We start from the raw sequence: 19455 nt of genomic DNA, 5'->3' as shown, positions 1-19455 counted from the left end.
TTTATGTGTTTTGGAAAATATATTTATACTTTTTTATATATATACTTGTTGATACAATAAACATTAACAAAAATAGTTTATCGAATCCTATGATATTCCATTACAAAAAAATCAATTATTTTTCCCGGTTGGTGTCGTCCCTTCAGGCACATTTTTAATCAAATATCAATAGAGTTAAGGTAGAATTACATACCATGTGTCCGATGATTGAAGAGTTGAATCTTCTCTTTGAAATCAAAAGCTCGAATAGTCTGCCGCAAACAGAAAAAATCAACCCTTTCATCAACGCACGGATTGACGCATGATGTGTAATTCAACCTTTAATTGACTTCAATCGTCTCTTTTTCAAAACTATTTTTTCTTTCACAATATTGAATAATTCCATTGTATATATAAATCCTTCCTTAGTTGATCCAAAACAATTGACAATCTGTACTTATTAACTAATTAAATTAATTCTATAATTGTTTTGTAGTTGTGACTATAAAACATGGAATCATTGACCATAACTTAGGAGGACATAGGATGTGGGTGGGGGGTCTTAGTTAACCTAGCCCGAATTAAATATCTTTATATGGGATCAAGATTTGAGCCATTTGTTTTGCGGGCGTAAAAATATTCCTTAAATAAAATAATTTTTATATTCAGTCTAATAATTGTATGAAAAATTTTATAAAACTACTTTAATATATTTAATAAAATAAGTAACTTAGTTCTAGAAACGAAAAATAGTATAATTAGATATAGATATAATAAAAAAAATACTATTGTGTTTTGTTCAAAGTTAATAAAGACAAAGTATTTATAGTGAAAGTAGTATACAAAAATAAAATATTAACATAGCACATGTAGTTTTTTATCATAAAAATAAATTAAAGAGTTTAAAGGTATAGGATACTGGTTAATGAGATTACAAACAAAAACAAATTACAATTAATTAAAATAATCACGAAAGGCGGGTAAATTAAGGGGAATAATGGTAGGATATTTCATGTTGGGGGGTCGAGGAGTTCTAGGCACTTGCTTCCAAATTTTTAGTCATTAAAAAATTTCTTTCTGGCCGATAGGGTTTCAAAATCGAATGTTGATAGTCTGGAAAAATATAAGTATGAAAACAATGTCAAAGATTTTATTCACACAAAAAGTATTTTTTGTTTTTACCTGGCAACTTTTGGTGTTTTGTACGTTGAAGAGTCTAAAGTCGACTTGGTTGTTATATAGGTATCATTGGTTATATCACTTTTGTCCTTATTGTCCCCATTTTTATTTTCAACATCAGATTCAATATCAGAAGATTTTTCCAGTTTTACTATGGTTTTACTATTGGCATCGCTGTTATCGTCATTCTCATTTGTATTTTCGACCACAGGCATCATACGATTTTGACATTTAGACGTGCATGAACACTTCACCGAACATTTCTGATCGAGCGAATTACATCCGCAACGCTTGTTGCCGCAGTCACCACGGCATGAGCAGCCCTTGGGCTTCCGCTTGTGCTGACCCTGACCAGACGTTTTTGTAGCTCCTCCAAGTGTTCCTGAATTAGTGGAGTCAAAGGAGATCTGTTGTTGGTCGTCATCCATATGGGAGACGTCTGATTGGGACAAGGACTTGGAGGTTCTGGAGCCACGCGGCATGTTCTGAAATCAAGCCGTACCTTTATAATCACAAATTATTGCAATTTACAAATAGGGATTACATTTTTGGGTAGGGATAATGACATGTGTTTGTGTGTATGATATTTGCTAATAAAATACTTACACTTGGCCGCTTACGACGAACCATTGGAGTTTTAGACCAATCAGGATCAGAACTACTCGAAGCATCCAATTCATCCTCACTATCTGAAATTATCTCAAAATCTTCCTCCTCTTCTTCTAAAATGGGTTTAGCCTGCAGAGAGACATTAAATGTAAAAAAAATGAAGAGACAATTAATATATTATTTCGATAAAAGAAATTTAGATTATTTATAACAAAAAAAAAAAACAATGAGCATATGTGCAATGGAAAAAATTAAAACAATATATTGCTTTTGTGTTATCTTAGGCAAACAATATATTAAGTGATAATTGAGTGACCGTTTTTGAGTGCAACTTGTTGAAATATGTAAGGTTACGAAGTTATTATAATACATACATATAGTACATATGTTCTTAGTACTTATGAGTTAAAAAAGCGTCTTCAATTGCCCATGTATGATGCAGAATGACATTGGAAAATCAATCAATAAAAATTTTAGTGATTGTAATATTGATGCTATTATGTTAATATGCAATTCGATTAATGTTGATACGCATTTTTTTAAACCAATCATGAAATTTCATGCCCATTTCCACACATGTCCACTACAAAGTGAATGGGAATCAATCCATGGTCTTGGTATTGTACCCTATATATTCACCAAAATGTTGTGAATATTGTCCCTAATAAATGCATTTCCTTTTTAAAAAAATACTGACTTAAAAATATTTGAAAACAAAAAATGTTTTATTTAATTAAGAAATTAATGTATCAAGAAAAATCTTGTGATTCCACGTATTTTGATTTCATCTCTTGTGAAAACTGATAAGATCGAAAAAAAAAACATCATGGATTTCAGAATAAATTTTCATGTTCGTGGATTTTTCGTGAACTGTAGAAATGGAATTGAAGGGCATATCTAAACATGGATGATAGCATTTCACAGCATTTGATCTGTGCATATCTAAACATGGATAAAAGCATTTCACAGCATTTGATCTTTTGAAGTCTTTTGATACTGTCTGTGCGGTTGTATGTTTAGGTATTAGAAGATTATCAAGGCGGTTTTTTGTATCATAAATGTTTAACCTTATCTCTATTACGTAGTGTTTTTTATATAGACGATTGATATGAGCCCATAATTTATATGAGTCATATAATATGAATCCATAATGTTTTTAGTTATTTCATATCTGATTATACTAAACCAAATTTTTGTATATTAGAGATTCAGAATCCTAAAATCAAAAATCAAAAGTGGATTTTTGATTTTAGAAAATTTATCGGCTTATATTCAGTTTTTTCATTGCAAGAAATTTGATAGTTCTGTTGACTATATGGGACGGTTGGTCTCAATATTTTCCCCATTAAATTTCCCAAAATTTCGCATACAAAATCAGAAGTAGATATAGGGCTTTCAAGTACGGTTGCCGCAGTTGGTAGAATTCTACCAACTATCTATAGAAAAAAATTTGATAAAATTTTCGAAAGAAATAAAATTTTGACAAAATTTTCTATAGAAATACAATTATGATAAAATTTTCTATAGAAAAAAATTTGATAAAATTTTCTATAGAAAAAAAAAATTTTGACAAAATTATCTATAGAAATAAAATTTTGACAAAATTTTCTATGGAAATTAAATTTTTGACAAAATTTTCTATAGAAATAAAATTTTGACAAAATCTCGTCTAGAAATGAAATTTTGACAAAATTTTCTATAGAAATTAAATTTCGACAGAATTTTCTATGGAAATAAAATTTTGACAAAATTTTCTATAGAAATAAAATTTTGACAAAATTTTATATAGAAATGAATTTTTGACAAAATCTCGTATAGAAATGAAATTTTGACAGAATTTTCTATAGAAATTAAATTTTGACAGAATTTTCTATGGAAATAAAATTTTGACAAAATTTTCTATAGAAATAAAATTTTGACAAAATTTTCTATAGAAATAAAATTTTGACAAAATTTTCTATAGAAATAAAATTTTGACAAAATTTTCTATAGAAATAAAATTTTAACAAAATCTCGTATAGAAATGAAATTTTGACAGAATTTTCTATAGAAATAAAATTTTGACAAAATTTTCTATAGAAATAAAATTTTGACAAAATTTTCTATAGTAATAAAATTTTGACAAAATTTTCTATAGAAATAAAATTTTGACAAAATCTCGTATAGAAATAAAATTTTGACAACATTTTCTATACAAATAAAATTTTGACATTTTCTATAGAAATTAAATTTTGACAGATTTTTCTATAGAAATAACATTTTCACAAAATTTTCTATACAAAAATGTTGGCAAAATTTTCTATAGAAATATTTTTTTTTTTTTGAAAATTTTCTATAGGAATAAAATTTTGTCAAAATTTTCTATAGAAATAAGATTTTTTGAAAATTTTCTATAGAAATAAAATTTTGACAAAATTTTCTATACAAATAAAATGTTGACAAAATTTTCTATAAAAATAAAACTTTGACAAAATTTTCTATAGAAATAAAATTTTGACAAAATTTTCTATACAAATAAAATGTTCACAAAATTTTCTATAGAAATAAAATTTTCATTTTGTTTGTTATTGTTGGCTTCTCTTCAATCGTTATTGTTGTTTTTGATCTCAGCTTAAAGCCATGCATTGACTAAACTACAAGTGTAGCTTAACCAACAGAGGAAAAGTATGCTTGTCAAATTTATTTGGGCAAAGCCCTATAGACTGCAAGATGGTTGGATGTACAGCTGTTTCGGAATTACTACATTCCTCATCAGCATCCTCTACTTGCAGCAAAACTATCAACCAATTATCAGAATAAATTCGGGTAATTCACTCAACCCAAAGTGAACTGCACTTGAACCTTCCGAAAAAATTTAATTTAATTTTTTAATTTATTCTGATAATTGGTTGATAGTTTTGCTGCAAGTAGAGGATGCTGATGAGGAATGTGGTAATTCCGAAACAGCTGTACATCCAACCATCTTGCAGTCTATAGGGCTTTGCCCAAATAAATTTGACAAGCATACTTTTCCTCTGTTGGTTAAGCTACACTTGTAGTTTAGTCAATGCATGGCTTTAAGCTGAGATCAAAAACAACAATAAATAAAATTTTGACAAATATGTATTTCTATAGAAATAAAATTTTGACAAAATTTTCTATAGAAATAAAACGTTTTCGTTTTGTATTGTTATTGTTGGTTTATTCTTCAATCATTATTGTTGTTTTTGATTTCAGCTTAAAACCATGCATTGACTAAATAAACTAGAAGTGTGTCTTAAATAACAAATTTGGTCAAAATAATATTTTGACAAAATTTTCTATAGAAAAAAAATTGACAACATTTTTTATAGACAAAAATTTTGAGAAAATTTTCGATAGAAAAATATTTTGAGAAATATTTTTTATAGACAAAAATTTTGAGAAAATTTTCGATAGAAAAAAATTGAGAAATTTTTCGATAGAAAAAAATTGAGAAAATTTTCTATAGAAAAAAAAAATTGAGAAATTTTTCTATAGAAAAAAATTTAGAAAATTTTCTATAGAAAAAAATTGAGAAAATTTTCTATAGAAATAAATTTTTGGAAAATTTTTTTTATAGAAAAACATTTTGAGAAAATTTTCTATAGAAAAAATTTTGTCAAAACAATTTTTGAGAAAATTTTCTAAGGAAAAATATTTTGAAAAAATTTCGATAAAAAATGTTCACAAAAGTTTCTAGAGAAATAAAATTTTGACAAAATTTTCTAAGTAAATTGTGAAAAAAAAATTAAATTTGGTAGATTAGTGGTAAAATGTTCTTCAAATTTTGGTAGATTATTTTTGGCACGAATGTGGCAGCCGTGCTTTCAAGACACTTGCCGGCAATACTTTGTTCAAGGACAATGAAACTTTGTCGAAAAGATAAACTTTAGAAATTTGCAATTATTGAAAAGTCGCAATATTTGACGTCGCGAGATTCGTTTTTTTTACGAATTTTCAGAATAATAAGTGCCGAAATCAAATGTCAATTTGAAAATATTTCAATTTTCGACTTTTGATTTTCTAACTCAACAATTGATGGAATTAATCACAATTCGTTAGGCATTGGAATTACCATCAATTAAGCGTTTTTAAGCGACGCCAAAAAAGACTTCAAAAATACTAAAAATAATTGAATAAGTGAATTATAAGTGAATTTTTGTTTAAAATAGAAGAATGGAGTAGAAAAAAGGGAACGACGACACAAGGGATAGAGGTCATATTAAGAACAAAATCGACTTTACAATTTTTTCATATTTCTTCTTGTAAATTGTGGGTAGAAATAAGTAAACCGTAAAATACAAAAAAACTGTTTGAGACAGTGATGTGACCCTTATATAAATAAAAACATATAATACATTGGGGATTACATATCTTACCACATGATAGTTTTTTAATACTTGGAGAAACACTTGGTAAAAAAGTTATATCCACAACCACCGTATAGTAAATAAAAACAATTGGAAAATATAACACCACCTCATCCTTATCCCGTAATGAGGAAAACAAATTGTTAAAAGAAATGTTCATGGAATTGTTAAAAACGTGAAAATATGATACCCAGAGTGGATAATAAAGCTTCTTAAAGCAATTTTTGTACACATCAAAAATTAGCCAACTAAACAGATAAGCAACCCCAAATGTACTACCTTGTGTTCTCTTATTAGACAGCTGTAAGAAATGCACGAGTGCAGTAAACCTGTAAAATATAAAATATTACGCATAGGTCAAAATAAAGGGACCAATCGGGCAACATATAACTTATAATTATGAATCCAAGAAAAGCCAAGAAAAATATACAGCGTTTTGGTTTTTCCTTTATGTTTTTTGAAATATTGACCTTGTCTTTAGAGTATTCCTCACTAAATTCATAAATTTTCGTAGAAATGTAATTATAGTGAAATTCACAAAAAACAACCCATTATAATGTAAATGCGAGAACGAACAATTAAATTGATTTGAATATTAAATTTATATATTCAACTTATTGGTTAATGTCTATGAGAATGTTGTAAAAAGTAATTTGTACACAATATGTAAACCGTATATCCAATGTATGATAATATGTATATGTCCCATAAAGTTATGGATAAGTATTTTTTTAGAAATTATAAACCCTAGTTCCTGTACCTTTTGTGTCAATTAAACAGCTGTAACACATTTTCGAGTAGTGTATACCTGCAAAAATCTGGAACCTGTAAAAGATGGGATGTCAATAATTTATCTGGAATTTTCATTCAAAATGCGCATGAAAGTCTTAAAATTGAAAAGTTCGGGACCACATGAACAAAAACAGAATGTTTAATTCAATAACTCGTCAATAGTTCCATAATTTGCCTAATTAAAATTCTTATACATGGTTTGTAAAATTTTCATCATGATTCGGAAAATAATGTCAATAAAAATAATAATATATTTTATTATTATTTCGGCTTGTGGTCCTTTAATAAAAATTCGTTTTTACGATTTTTGATTAAATATTAAATTTATTACCCAAAAATTTGGCTAATATCGTTAGTCTTTGACAGGGATATTAAATTTTTTAACAAATAAACAAAAATGTAGAGAGAATGTACGTCTATTTTTAATGAAAGTTAATTGCCAACAAAACTAAAGATAAAAAATAATTGAGGAAAATTTTTAAACCAGAACAGGAGAAATTAACCATATGCAACTGAATAACGAACCTTAGTTTGGCAATGACTCTATAGAAGTTCATTCATTTTGGTTCTGATCAGAGATTTTGAGAGGTACGTTTCTTTTTTTGCGTTTCACTCCGTTCGCGCTTTATAATAAAGGGTGATTCTTTTGAGGTTAGGATTTTCATGCATTAGTATTTGACAGATCACGTGGGATTTCAGACATGGTGTCAAAGAGAAAGATGCTCAGTATGCTTTGACATTTCATCATGAATAGACTTACTAACGAGCAACGCTTGCAAATCATTGAATTTTATTACCTAGAAAAGTTGGCAGAAAATCCGCTTTTTTATCGACAAATTTTGTTCAGCGATGAGGCTCATTTCTGGTTGAATGGCTACGTAAATAAGCAAAATTGCGGCATTTGGAGTGAAGAGCAACCAGAAGCCGTTCAAGAACTGCCCATGCATCCCGAAAAATGCACTGTTTGGTGTGGTTTGTACGCTGGTGGAATCATTGGACCGTATTTTTTCAAAGATGCTGTTGGACGCAACGTTACGGTGAATGGCGATCGCTATCGTTCGATGCTAACAAACTTTTTGTTGCCAAAAATGGAAGAACTGAACTTGGTTGACATGTGGTTTCAACAAGATGGCGCTACATGCCACACAGCTCGCGATTCTATGGCCATTTTGAGGGAAAACTTCGGAGAACAATTCATCTCAAGAAATGGACCGGTAAGTTGGCCACCAAGATCATGCGATTTGACGCCTTTAGACTATTTTTTGTGGGGCTACGTCAAGTCTAAAGTCTACAGAAATAAGCCAGCAACTATTCCAGCTTTGGAAGACAACATTTCCGAAGAAATTCGGGCTATTCCGGCCGAAATGCTCGAAAAAGATGCCCAAAATTGGACTTTCCGAATGGACCACCTAAGACGCAGCCGCGGTCAACATTTAAATGAAATTATCTTCAAAAAGTAAATGTCATGGACCAATCTAACGTTTCAAATAAAGAACCGATGAGATTTTGCAAATTTTAGGCGTTTTTTTTTAAAAAAAAGTTATCAAGCTCTTAACAAATCACCCTTTACAAAGGCACTGATACCAGTCCTATGATAGGTCGATTAGTGGTAATTTCTACAAATATGCCGTAGGGAATACATAACTGACCTATTTCAGACAATCCCATGTTAAAGTAACCGGTATTTGGACTAATCCAGATATACGGTTATTCACGGACGGACTTCGATTTGTGTGTTGTGTAATGGTGTGTGTGTAGTAAAGGTGTGCACGTGACACGAAATTGTCGTAACTCACGAAAATTTTCGTTACTCACGATCATGGCAACGGCGTGAGTGTGCATGAGCGTGATAAACAAACCAAAATGCAGTGCGTGAGGGTGAGTCACGAAAATATCTTCATGAGTGTGCATGAGTAACGAATTACGCTCACGAAAATAATCCCGTTCATCAAGGCTTAAAAGTTAAATTCATCATCAAGGCTTAAAAGTTAAATTCAATAACAATTTTAGTGGCAACTGGGATGTTAAGTGTGTAATAACGCTCTCGATTTTAATAATGCTTATGTTTTCAGAGACGTCACTAAGGTAAATTACTCATAAAATTATTCGTGAGTTACGACATTTTTCGTAAGGCACGGTATTTTTCGTGAATCACATTTTCGTGCGTGAGTACAAATTTTCTTTTCGTGAGTGTGCGTGAGTACTACCAAGCAATATCATGCGTGAGTGTGCGTGATTAAGATTTATCTGTCGTGAGTGTGCGTGATTAAGATTTATCTGTCGTGAGTGTGCGTGAGCGTGAGTAAAATATTACTCATGTGCACACATCTAGTGTGTAGGTCATGACAGGTGATGTGGGATTTGCAGTCACTATGCGAGAAGGCCTAAATTTTGTGACTACAGGCGGGGGGCGAAATCGGGGGCGGGTGCACACAGGTGAGACACTTGAATGCAGGATTGTAATCTCCTACATTCTAGAGTCCAGAGCAACAAACACAGAAAAAAAATTTCACAAAAATTTTTCCCATTAAAATCTTAATTGAGTTTTAAAAAATATTCAATTAAAAATTTAATTGATTCAACAAATTTTTTAATTGAAACAAAAATCAATCACACAAATTAATAGTATCAATTAATTTTTTAATTGGATAGATTAATTTTTTAATTGACTGTCAATTAATTTTTTAATTGATACTATCATTTCTGTGATTGAAGACATTTCAATTAAAAAAATAATTGGATCAATTAATTTCGTGATTGAATCAGAAAAAAACAATTTTTGTGTGTAAGCGTACCCAGTTGCGACATTCGCATATCACACAGTAACCTCCACGCGTGACTTGCTGCGAACAGACTGGACACACGTACTTCACTGGTCCTGGATTGCTTTCAATGTCGCTGGCACAAAGGAGAAAAATTCTGAGCAGACTGACCGGCATATTCCGCCCAGGTAGGAAAAAGGGATGGGGATAGGATTGAGATGGGATGGGGAGATGGTATGGAGTTTCGTACATACTTGCAGTCCTTGGACAAGGTTGTATTCCTTGTGCCGACCCCGATATGTAGAACCGACTACATTGAGGGTCCCTTCCATATGTTTTGACCACAATTGGGACTGACCCATACACACCAGGGACTAGTTCTGTTTCGGTCTTGAGTTTGATTCATTTCCCGTTGGGTTGTCTTTGAAATAGAGTTGTGCATGTGAGCAATATTTTGCTCACGCTTGCGTACACCCATGACGGTATTTTTGGTAATACTCACGCACGAAAGGCGTTTAAAGACTCACGCACACTCATGATTGGAACATTAGTATTCATGCACATTCTCATGACTCACGAAAAATTTCCTGACCCACGAAAATTTGAATCAATCAAAAAAATTTATTTATCGTGACTAACCATTGAATCGCCGTATGTTACGTTTGAATTTTTTGAGATTGAAAGTTGAAAACATTCGTCGACGAGAATTTGGGTTTTTTCGGTTAAATTAACTGAATTACCTTCATAAAAATTAGTTTTTAAAGTAAAAAAATTGATATTCCTTAAATATTGAGATAAGAATATGACGTCAATTTTTTGATGAGAATTCGGAAAGATAGCTTAGACTTCTTCTATTAAAACAAAAAACTCTCACCATACGATTATCTTTTCTCAGAAATGGATATACTGCCAAAATTTCAACATGATAATTTCATTCTTGAAGGATATATACGAGCAGCATAATGGCGATTTCGATTCTAAAAAAGTGAAGCATTTTCGAATTTGATGGCAAAATTTGAAGGACAATATGTAGCCACATGGGAACCATAATGGATTTTTTATTATGACCAAATAGCCAACATTTCGGAAAATTAATTTTGTATTAAGTCTGGATTCAATCAAACTCAATATATAATAAATACATCCCCATATATAAAATCCGATTAGTACGTTTTTTGGCTTGAAGGTGTAGTTATTGGGACCGAGAATGGCGTGTTGTAGAGTCCACTTTTTCTGACTTAACTAATCATCATTTGTTACAAATTAATGTTACATCGAATATAAAATTATTTTTTTTTGTTCTCTTTCATTGTATAAACCCCTACAAATTGAAATATAAATTACATCAATACACATGATTTATGTCTAATTGTAGTCTAGAAATAATTAGTAGATATGAGTCACCACTGAACTTTAGCGACTTCAGGTAATCAACTTTATTTTTAATCTATCTACCTTTATTAAGAGTTTTTTTTTTCCACCTTATGCAAATGATAACACGTGTGATTTTTTTTCTACATATTATTTAAGTATATTATTTATAAATAGCTACTACAACGTCAATCAATTAATAAGATATATATAAATAAACAATATTGTATAGGGATATCGTTACTTTATCACAAAGTCTATATAAGCTTATCATTACTTTAATTAGCTAAAAATAAATATTAAAAAAAATATGCCAAATTATTCAATTAGTTTTAGGGGTGAATAACTTAAATACCAAATCGTAAAACGTGAGTCAATTTCATTTGTTTTTTCTTTGGCAAATAACTACATACTCTTATTACAGTAGTAAATTTGTAATTTTTTTTTCTTCAAAGAAATTTGGCTTAATTTGGATTGTTGTAGTTTGTGTCTTTTATTATTGAAATATTATCTACTATGAAGGTTACTATGTTCGTGCTTTAAAGTGAAAACCATCATCTTAGTTGATTTTCTTTCATAAGAAATTTTACTGAATTGATGAATAAGAAATAGCAATAAATAAAAACAAAACATACTGAATTAATATATTAAAGCATTTGTAATTTTTAGCCTTTGTGATTTAGATTTTTGCTAGGAAAATCCCATGCAAGATTATCGTACTTTTCAACGAACAAAATTTGGTCCTATTTAATGATTTTTTTTTTACTTTTTTTGTATCAAATAGAAAATAATTATTCAATAATTATTCCAAAAAAAAAAAAGATCGAAAAATGAAATTATCTAATTTTTTTTAATTTAAAATACTAAAGAGTCTAATTTGGGTAATATCTAAATTCGACAAGTCAATATTAAAGATAAAAAATAATCAACGAGTCAATAAAGACAGATTGTGGAAATCATGAAAGCCGAACAATTTTGACGACCACGTTAGAAAATCTAAATAAAAAAAAAAATCATTAAAAAACGAATCATCGAAATTCGATTTGGTAATAACTTTTGCAAGTACAATTTAACAATTAGAAACGGCACAGATCTTTCTATTTATCGAAAATCTTATCAATAATTTATTTATTGTTTACTTTGATCTTATAGTAAATACAAGAAAAAAATTAGAGCTCGACCGATGAATCGGCTTCGGCATTCGGCTAAAAATCGATAATCGGCCTTCAGCGCCAAGAGGACGATTAACCGAAGCCGAAGTTTTTTTTAATAATTTAGTTCATATTGAATTGTCCCAGTGTTTAATTTGTCTCAGGCAAAATAACCAGTACAAAAAAAACGTGAAAATTTTTAAAAATTCTTTTTTTGTCATTAAGGAATATTCAATACTACAAAGTCTGTTAGTTCTAAAAGAATATTATAAGACATGAACTGAATTACCTTTTATTGTTTTTGTTGAATAAAATATGCAAATATTGAACTTTCGGAAAGCCACCGCCTTGCATACACAAGGTCGTGGGTTCGATTCTTCGACCAAACACCAAAAAGTTTTTCAGCCGTGGATTATTATCCCACCTCAGTAATGCTGGTGACATTTCTGAGGGTGTCAAAGCTTCTCTAAGTAGTTTCACTGCAATGTGGAACGCCGTTCGGACTCGGCTATAAAAAGGAGGTCCCTTGCCATTGAGCTTAACATGGAATCGGGCAGAACTCAGTGATAAGAGAGAAGTTCACCAATGTGGTATCACAATAGACTGAATAGTCTAAGTGCCGAATATTGGCCGAAAAACACCCGCTTCGGTCGAGCTCTAATAAAAATATAGAAAATTTACAAGTATTGGCTGCTAATGTCATGGCTAAAAATTTGATATGTATTAGATATAAATTTGAAGACTGCATTTACTATATGGTTAACACTGGGGCTACTAAGGATATTCATGCCTTTATTTTGAAGGAATTTGGATTGGCAGTTTTCGATAATATGTTCTACAGAAATAGTTCACATTTCCCAGATAAAAAATATCACCAAAATTTGTCCAATTAAAATTTAAATTGAATTTTAAGAAATATTCAATTAAAAATTTAATTTTGGTTGAACAAATATTTTAATTTAATTATTTAATTTTTAATTGATCAATCACAAAAATTTATTGGATCAATTAATTTTTTAATTGGAATAATTAATTTTTTAATTGACTTTGGTGATTGATACTATCATTTATGTGATTGAAGACATTTCAATTAAGTAAGTATAATGTAAGGGAATACGAATTCAAAAGACAAACTAACAGACAGCACCAAAAATATAGAGCATTATAGAATATCAATATCAACTTCAAATTGATGCTCCCGAAAACATTTTAAAACGAAAAGCATTATTCGAATGAGAGAAAATTCTCACATCAAGAGGCAACATATTCCAAATACGAGCGGCTCGCACATGAAAAGACTTTTCATATAAAGTACAAGTGATACAATGTATAACAATCTGAGGATTTCTCGTCGAGCGAGAGAATCGAAAAGAGTCACATAGAGTGCTAAGTACCCCACTACGAATAACTTTATATAAGAATAGCAGATTGGTACACTTGACATAATGAGAAAACGATACACCAAGGAACCTCACCACAAATTCTGAAACATGGTATCTTCTTCTTAGATTGAAGACACATCTGACAATAGTATTCATTGCGTATTTCAATCGCTGAAAATGGGTAGCAGTAACTCCCGAAAAAATCTCGAGACCGTATCGTATAGCAGGCAACAATAACGCATGTGCAAGTCTGTATCAAATCCAAATGGATAGACTAAATTGCATGAATAAATTGAATAAATTGGCAGTACACTATTATTGGCCTCGTTTGGCTTATTGTATTGAATAAATTCGACGCAAGGAGGAATATAATTTATTTAGAACCAACTCAATATGAGGCACATATGAGGAGGATTTTGGGCTTTTTGTGTTTTTTTTAGTGGGTGCTTTGCCTGGAAAGTTCCATGTGAAATAAATTATTAAAAGCTTCAGCTTCGGTTAATCGCCCTTTTGACGCCGAAGGCTGATTAAAGATTTTTGGCTGAAGCCGACTGTTCTCAATTTTATTTGGGATGGAATGGTGTTTTTTTTTCACATAAAGGAATTTGGGCTTTTTGTTTTATTTGAAATAAATTATTAAAAGCTTCTGCTTCGTTTAGTCGCCCTTCACACAAAAACTCATAGTCTTGAGTTTTAAAAAATATTCAATTAAAAATTTCAACAAATTTGTTAATTAAAACAAAAATCAATCAAAAATATTAATAGTATCAATTAATTTTTTAAATGACTTTCAATTAATTTTTTAATTTCGTGATGAATCGAAAAAAAAATCATGTGTTTTGACGCCGAAGGCTGATAATCGATTTTTGGCCGAAGCCTACTCTTCGGTATAGCTCTACATCATACTCTAGTAGTTTATCTTGCCACTATTTTTACTCATATAAGATTAATTGTTTTAATTTACAATTCCCCATGTTCCGATAATAGCAATTGCCATATAAACCAAAGCACAAAATCTTTAAATTAAAAACTTTGCACCAATATTCGTTTCCAAAGTGAGTTTAAAAAACAAAATTAATTTAATTCATGCTGTAAAAGACTTCGCTAATTGCAAACAAAAAAAAAATCAAAATCTTGCAATTTGCTATTACGATTATCGGAACATGGAGCAATATATATAAGAAAAAATGTAAAATGAATAAATGAAGTTGGCTATGTTGCTATTAGCATACAGACCAAAAATACAACTTTAGGTATTTTACTAGACCTACATACATGGGCATTTGATACCAATAGAAATAATGCAAAACAAAATACTGTTTATTATTGTGAATATTTCTTTTAATGTTACGACGAATGAAGAACGGACGGTCTCATGGCGATAATATGATAGATGATGCGAAAACAAAAACTGGCAAAAAAAAAACACAACACTATGAACACATATCTAATGTGGTAGGAAAACACTCACTCTTTTTCTCTCTCATTATTATTGTTGGAACTCTTTAGTTAATACTCACTTCTATTCACCGCATTATATCGGAGAATTTCGTGAAGACTGATAAAAGCTATATTAAAAAAGGATACAAGCGAAAAAAGAAGTAAAGTGCAAGAAAAATACATAAAAAAGATATTGAAAATAAGATAGGTAGAGATAAAAATTTTGTTTTGTAAATAAACAAAATAGACAATGAATTCTCTTATTATGGGGGGTTCAGGCTGATTTGGAGCGATAAACGCTTTTTGTTAGATTTTTTTGGTTTTAATCTTATCACTGATAAATACTTCCTATGCATTTGGTAACATTTAGAAAGAGGCACATGTAAACGATAACACTTACCTTGGCGGATGATTTGCCTTTCTTTTTTGTGGGTAAAGGTTGGGCATTATTCATATCGGCCCTTAATTGTTTATAGTTTTCAAGTTCTATGGTGAGAGATTCAATTTTCTTTTGTTGTTCTTCTTGCAATTTCAAACGTTCTACTTGTTCGGGTGTTAAAGCCAATGCTATCTTCTCTTCGTATTCGGTAATGGCTTGCTCGTGTTCAAGTTTCATTTGTTTTATTGTTTTGAAGGCATCTTTGCATCTATCGTCAGCTCCATGGAGTTGGGCACGTAAGTCTTCTAATGCTTGGGCGTGTTCACGCCTCAATTCGACCAGCGATTTTAGTAAATGCTTGAACACGGCCCGAGCTTCAGCTATGCTTTGGACACTGTCCGCTAGAGATTGTATTAGCTTGTCGATGTCATTAGCGCACACTTTCTGCTGGAGGTCGGAGATTTGAGCGTTTCGCATATCGAGTTCCTCCTGAATAGCGGCAATCTCCAAAGCTGCTTGCGAATTGGGTTCGGGGGGAGGTTGTTGGTTTTGTAACTCTCCCAAACGACTGCTAATTATTCCACGGTCATCCATTAATTGTTCAAGTGTACGTTCAGCATCAATAAGGGATATAATTACCTCAAGTTCGCGCTCAACGCATGCAATGACCTGGTCAATTTTTACCGATGCAGCGTTAGCGTCTTTGGCGGACTGCAATTTTTGCCTTTGTGTTTGGGCCACTTTCTGCCTTTCGAGAGCATCTTTGAGTCTACAGAAACATAAGGAAGTGGAAGAAGGAAGGAAGGAAGGACAAACAGACATCAACCATTGTAACTCAAGTTCTGTAATGACACTTAAAACATAAAATTCGGGAATTCGGGGAAATGATACTCACCTCTTATTAATGGCATTAGCCTCTTCGCACTTCCGCTTCAAGACGTTACGCTGTTTATTGTGCAAAGCCTCTTTGCGGGCCATTTCATTTTGCATTTTACGATCCTTATTTCTTAATTGCATTAACTCCTTCTCTCTCATCATTTTGAATTGTCTAAAGTTCTCTGACTCTTGACGCATGGCTCTAATCAATTTTACTTTAGATTCCTTCATTGCCTGAATTTCAAAGCTGAGATTTTTGATTTTCTGGGTTTCTTTTTCGCGTATCTTCAAAAGTTTAGCTTGTTGCAAATTTTTACGTTTCATTTCGTTAATTTCCTGTTCCAAGGCCTGTAAACGCTTGCGCCTCTCTTCGGCCAATTTGGCTGATGCATTCTCTTTGACATGCTTTAATTTATCCATTAGTTCAGCCTTTTCAGCTTCAAGTTCCTGGATCTTTTGTTCGCATTCTTTGAACTTCTCTTCCATGTCCTCATCCATGGTGGAAAATTTACTAAAATTACCGGCCATGCGTTGTTGCAACTGTTCCTTCAGGCTTAATTCACGATTTATACGTCGCAGTTGATCATTTATATCCATTTGTTTATTGGTATAAGCTTCGGTGCGCTCCTGAACCAAAGCGTGCATTTCCGAGGAAGAGGCCAAAGAGCCTTCATTTTCTTCATTTTCACCATCCATATCACCATTGACGGAATCCCCAATGGAAGAACTGTTCTTGTGATCCATTATTTCAGCTTGTGTCTTGAGTAATTCCTCATCTAAGCCCTCCACCATTTTATTAATACACATTACAGTTTCCATAAGTTTTTCCTCATCCATAGAGTGTTCTTTGCATTGTGTAGAAATTTCATGGAAATAATTTTTCATTTCATTTGTCTTAGCTTTCAGATTTTCATGGGCAGTCTCGGCCATGTGAGCTCTCAATTCATGTTCGGTAACATCATGCAGTGTCATCTGCCATTGTTGTTGCAATGTACGATATTTATCTTGCAACTCTTTGTACTTTTTATTTTGTTCTATAGAAGGCATCACATTGGGCATAGATGAAGTCATCAGAGGTAGTACGGGAGGTGTTACACCCTCCAATTCTGTGGTTAGAGAACTACTCATTGTACCACCTTTAGTTAGAAGTTCAACACGAAGTTTTTGTATGATGCCCTTGAGACGATTGATTTCGGCAGCATGAGGATCTTGATTGACAATTGGTTTATTCTTAATTTTTCTAGCACGATCGGCATAACGTAAAGTGCTAAGAGTTTCGGCCACATTATAATCGGCAGGGGATACACATGCAATCATAAGAGTAACAGAATTTCCACCAAGAGAATCTTGTAGCAAACGTGTTAATTTTGAATCACGATAACGTACGAATCCAGCACCTTTGCCATCTGTTAATTTGATTATTCAGTTAGGAAGAACATGGGGTTGTTGTTAGGGTTTGCCGGAAGGGAAGAAAAGACAAAACAAAATGATAAAGTTAGTTTGGTAGCATGTTATGGGGAGATAGAAATTAATTTAACACTTGAAATAAAAACAATATTTCCAAATAAACAAACAAACTCTAAAATAACTCAAACACAATTATGATTTTAGCTCGATATGTCAAACCGCAAGATCGGTATAATTTTATTTCTATAGAAAATTTTGATAAAATTTAATTTCTATAAACAATTTTGACAAAATTTAATTTCTATAAAAAATTTTGGCAAATTTTTATTTCTATAAAAATTTTATTTCTATACAAAATTTTATTTCTATATAAAATCTCAGCAAACTTTTATTTCTATAGAAACTTTTATCAAATTCTTATTTTTATAGAAAATTTTGCCAAAATTTTATTTCTATAGAAACTTTTGGAAAATTTTATTTCTATAAAAAATTTTGACAAAATTTTATTTCTATATAAAATCTCAGCAAAATTGTATTTCTATAGAAAATTTTCACAAATTTTTATTTCTATTGAAAATTTTAACAAAATTTTATTTCTATTGAAAATTTTGGCAAAAATTTATTTCTATTGAAATTTTTGACAACATTTTATTTCTATATAAAATCTCAGCAAAATTGTATTTCTACAGAAAATTTTGTCAAAATTTTATTTCTATAGAAAATTTTGTCAAAATTTTATTTATATAGAAAATTTTTTAAAAATTTTATTTCTATAGAAAATTTTATTTCTATAAAAAAAATTTAACAAAATTTTATTTCTACTGAAAATTTTGACAAAATTTTATTTCTATATAAAATCTCATCAAAATTGTATTTCTATAGAAAATTTTGACAAATTTTTATTTCTATTGAAATTTTTGACAAAATTTTATTTCTATATAAAATCTCAGCAAAATTGTATTTCTTTAGAAAACTTTGTCAAAATTTTATTTCTATACAAATTTTTGGAAAATTTTATTTCTATAGAAAATTTGGTCAATATTTTATTTCTATAGAAAATTTTGTCAAAATTTTATTTCTATAGAAAATTTTGTCAAAATTTTATTTCTATAGAAAATTTTGGCAATATTTTATTTCTATAGAAAATTTTGTCAAAATATTATTTCTATAGAAAATTTTGTCAAAATTTTATTTCTATAGAAAATTTTGACAAAATTTTATTTCTATAAAAATTTTGACAAAATTTTATTTCTATATAAAATCTCAGCAAAATTGTATTTCTATAGAAAATTTTGACAAATTTTTATTTCTATTGAAAATTTTAACAAAATTTTATTTCTATTGAAAATTTTGACAAAATTTTATTTCTGTTGACATTTTTGACAACATTTTATTTCTATATAAAATCTCAGCAAAATTGTATTTATACAGAAAATTTTGTCAAAATTTTATTTCTATAAAAAATTTTGTCAAAATTTTATTTCTATAGAATTTTTTTGCAAAATTTTATTTCTATAGAAAATTTTGAGAACATGTTGACAAAATTTTATTTCTATAGAATTTTTTTGCAAAATTTTATTTCTATAGAAAATTTTGAGAAAATGTTGACAAAATTTTATTTCTATTCAAAATTTAAAAATTATACAAAATTTTATTTCTATAGACATTTTATTTCTATAGAAATTTTATTTCTATAGAAATTTTATTTCTAAGAAAATTTTTGAAAAATTTTATTTCTAAAGAAAATTTTTGCAAAAT

The 19455-nt window shown here is 30.1% G+C and overlaps 1 protein-coding gene across 11 annotated transcripts in view; it reads right to left on the bottom strand.

The window, feature by feature from the left end:
• Window positions 1-19455, bottom strand: part of Klp3A (kinesin-like protein 3A) — a 36355-nt gene continuing 16900 nt past the window's right edge. The window contains exons 4-9 of one of the 11 annotated variants that reach the window (XR_012720904.1): window positions 16310-17696; window positions 15436-16183; window positions 15116-15163; window positions 6898-6962; window positions 6417-6466; window positions 1854-1896 (exon numbers count right to left, since the gene is read on the bottom strand). Coding sequence is in view for 4 of the 11 variants with exons in the window: in XM_075302391.1 (XP_075158506.1) it covers window positions 1035-1092; window positions 1162-1643; window positions 1765-1896; window positions 15436-16183; window positions 16310-17696 (2807 nt within the window). In the remaining 7 variants the exon portion in view is untranslated. Of the gene's footprint in view, window positions 1093-1161; window positions 1661-1764; window positions 1897-6416; window positions 6467-6897; window positions 6963-15066; window positions 15164-15435; window positions 16184-16309; window positions 17697-19455 lie in introns of those variants that run through there. The other 10 variants (XM_075302391.1, XR_012720902.1, XR_012720905.1 and 7 more) reach the window with 10 other exon arrangements.

Source organism: Haematobia irritans, chromosome 3, assembly GCF_050003625.1.
Source record: "Haematobia irritans isolate KBUSLIRL chromosome 3, ASM5000362v1, whole genome shotgun sequence".
Lineage (NCBI taxonomy): Eukaryota > Metazoa > Arthropoda > Insecta > Diptera > Muscidae > Haematobia > Haematobia irritans.
The sequence above is the reverse complement of the archived record's forward strand: the minus strand, read 5'-3'. Positions and strand labels throughout refer to the sequence as shown.